At 43.2% G+C, this 3059-nt stretch overlaps 1 protein-coding gene across 5 annotated transcripts in view; it reads left to right on the top strand.

The window, feature by feature from the left end:
* LOC120028020 (Fc receptor-like protein 5) overlaps positions 1–1357 on the top strand; it is a 5015-nt gene extending 3658 nt beyond the window's left edge. Inside the window, exons 8-10 of one of the 5 annotated variants that reach the window (XM_038973149.1) lie at positions 13–58; positions 664–732; positions 1234–1357. In XM_038973149.1, the coding sequence (XP_038829077.1) occupies positions 13–58; positions 664–732; positions 1234–1321 (203 nt within the window). In that variant the 3' untranslated portion in view covers positions 1322–1357. Of the gene's footprint in view, positions 1–12; positions 87–663; positions 788–1233 lie in introns of those variants that run through there. The other 4 variants (XM_038973157.1, XM_038973140.1, XM_038973166.1 and 1 more) reach the window with 4 other exon arrangements.
* Positions 1358–3059: the final 1702 nt, after the last annotated feature.

Genomic DNA, 3059 nt, shown 5'->3' with positions numbered 1-3059 from the left:
CCTCTCTCTCAGACGTTGTTGCAAGCAGCGAGCAGAGAGCGAGAGCGAGAGCGGCGAAGTGAGTCCTGTATTTCTTTAAGTCTATGGTAGGCCTACAGTGTTTTGAAACTATCCAGTTTAATTCAACCCAACTAGGATCCCTTCCAAAACCTCCTTGTACTGTCTCAGATTAGTGTCATTGCCCTTACAAACATCTCCCTCTCTTTCTCTCTCTTTCTCTCTCTTTCTCTGTCTGTCTGTCTCTGTCTTTCTCTCTCTTTCTCTGTCTGTCTGTCTCTGTCTTTCTCTCTCTTTCTCTGTCTGTCTGTCTCTGTCTTTCTCTGTCTTTCTCTGTCTGTCTCTCTCTGTCTTTCTCTCTCTTTCTCTCTCTTTGTCTGTCTGTCTGTCTGTCTGTCTGTCTGTCTGTCTGTCTGTCTGTCTGTCTGTCTGTCTGTCTGTCTGTCTGTCTGTCTGTCTGTCTGTCTGTCTGTCTGTCTGTCTGTCTGTCTGTCTGTCTGTCTGTCTGTCTGTCTGTCTCTCTCTCTCTCTCTCTTTCTCTTTATCTGTCTGTCTGTCTCTGTCTTTCTGTCTGTCTCTCTCTTTATCTGTCTGTCTCTGTCTTTCTGTCTGTCTACCTGTCTGTCTGTCTCTCTCGCTCTGTCTCTTTAATGTCTCCCCCTTCAGTGAAAGACGATTCAGTGAACATTTCTGCATCATCCCAGATCCACTTTCTCTGTCTGACATCACTACCAGGTCAGGGGTCAAGCAAGTGGACACTTCCTGTGTTGACAGTGATGTTGAGAATCAGGTAGAGTTGATGACACATTTAAAACAACTGAGAGCTCAGAACTCGGGAATCTCCGACTTCCGACTTCATTGCATTCAAAACAACTGGGAACTGGGAAGAAAACAAGCCCCGACTGGGAAAAGTCTATTTGAAAGGTCATCCAACACGAAGTTCCATCTCGGGAACTCTGGCCTCTTTCTTGTGCTTTCCGACCTGAAGATCACTGACGTCATGATTTGACCTCGTATTTTTCAGAGTTCCCAGTTGTTTTGAAAGCAGCAATAGCACAGCCAATATACTACTGATATTAGCTGCATGATTTTGAATCTAGACTCCAGAATAATCCAGTGTAGAAAAAGGAGATTTCAACATTGCACTGACAAATGTCCATAGAGTATATCACTTTTTTATGATATATATTTTGGGAAAATACAACTTTTTATCATAACTGTTCTTTCTCTTTTCAGACCCTTGAGATCACAATATAACCGACGTGATGAAATAAAACCCAACTTTAGACCGACGAGTTCCTCACAAAAGAATCCTTCAATGTAATTTTATCCAACAAACTATTATAACATTTTTTTTCAATCACTTCAGCCCATTTTTCAGATTGAAGTGTTATATTTTCAAAAGTCAAAACTCACACCACTTGTAATGTCCCCTGTCTTGTGTTCAGAACCGTTGATTTAACATTCATTGGTGCTGAACACATCGTTCACCCCTGAGTCATACCATGACAACACTTTGTTTAGTTACCAATCCATCAGATAACGACAGGCTCACCAGTTAGTCATTTTAACTACCTTTTAATCCAATAGCAAAAAATACAAGATACATACAAACTGTCCTTTTTGAAGTGCTGAGTAGAAAGAAGAGTATATGGTAAATATCATTTTCCGTACAGTATTTGGCCATAACTTGACATACACAATTAGTTTTTGAAAACCCTATTTTGTTGTATCCAATGGTGAGCATGTTGAGACGTACATCAGTCTTACAGTTTCATCATCCTTACGATAATGAAGCTGACGAAATTCGAGCAAGGGCTGCCTTCCAGAAAGACCCCAGAGATTGTGACATTCTCTGTTTCACGGAAACATGGCTCTCTTGGGATATGTTGTCGGAATCGGTTCAGCCACCGGGCTTCTCCATGCATTAAGCCGACAGAGATAAACACCTCTCTGGGAAGAGGAAGGGCGGTGTCACACCCTGACCTTAGAGAGCCTTTTTATTTCTCTATTTGGTTAGGTCAGGGTGTGATTTGGGTGGGCATTCTAGTTTTCTATTTCTTTGTTGGCCTAGTGTGGTTCCCAATCAGAGGCAGCTGTTTATCGTTGTCTCTGATTGGGGATCATACCTAGGCAGCCCTTTTTGCCACCTTCGATTGTGGGATCTTGTTTTTGCATTGTTACTGTCTAGCCTGCAGAACTTTACATTCGTTTGATTTTGTTGTTTTGTTGGTGTTCATTGTTAAAAATCATGAACACTTTCCACGCTGCGCTTTGGTCTCATTCGTTCAACGACGGACGTAACAGGCGGGGTGTATGCTTCATGATTAACGACTCATGGTGTAATCATAACAACATACAGGAACTCAAGTCCTTCTGCTCACCCGACCTAGAATTCCTTACAATCAAATGCCGGCCATTTTACCTCCCAAAATAATTCTCGTCAGTTATCGTCACAGCTGTGTACATTCCCCCTCAACCAGACACCACGACGGCCCTCAAGGAACATCACTGGACTGTAAACTGGAAACCATATATCCTGATGCTGCATTTATTGTAGCTGGGGATTTTAACAAAGCAAATTTGACAACAAGGCTACCTAAATTCTTCCAGCATATTGATTGCAGTACTCACGGTGGTAATACACTCGACCACTGCTACTCTAACTTCCGTGATGCATACAAAGCCCTACCCCGCCATCCCTTCGGCAAATCCGACCATGCTTCCTCTTCCCAGAGAGGAGTTTATGTCTGTCGGCGCGATGCATGGAGAAGCCCGGTGCATGGAGAAGCCCAGTCCTCTTGCTCCTACCGTCTTATAGGCAGAAACTCAAACAGGATGTACCAGTGACTAGAACCATTCAACGCTGGTCTGACCAATCGGAATCCATGCTTCAAGATTGTTTGATCACGTGGACTGGGATATGTTCCGGTCAGTCTCAGAGAACAACATCGATCTATACGCTGATTCGGTGAGTGAGTTTATAAGGAAGTGCATTGGAGATGTTGTACCCACTGTGACTATTAAAACCTACCCTAACCAGAAACCGTGGATGGATGGCG

This window comes from Salvelinus namaycush, chromosome 2 (assembly GCF_016432855.1).
Source record: "Salvelinus namaycush isolate Seneca chromosome 2, SaNama_1.0, whole genome shotgun sequence".
Taxonomy (NCBI): domain Eukaryota; kingdom Metazoa; phylum Chordata; class Actinopteri; order Salmoniformes; family Salmonidae; genus Salvelinus; species Salvelinus namaycush.
The sequence above is the reverse complement of the archived record's forward strand: the minus strand, read 5'-3'. Positions and strand labels throughout refer to the sequence as shown.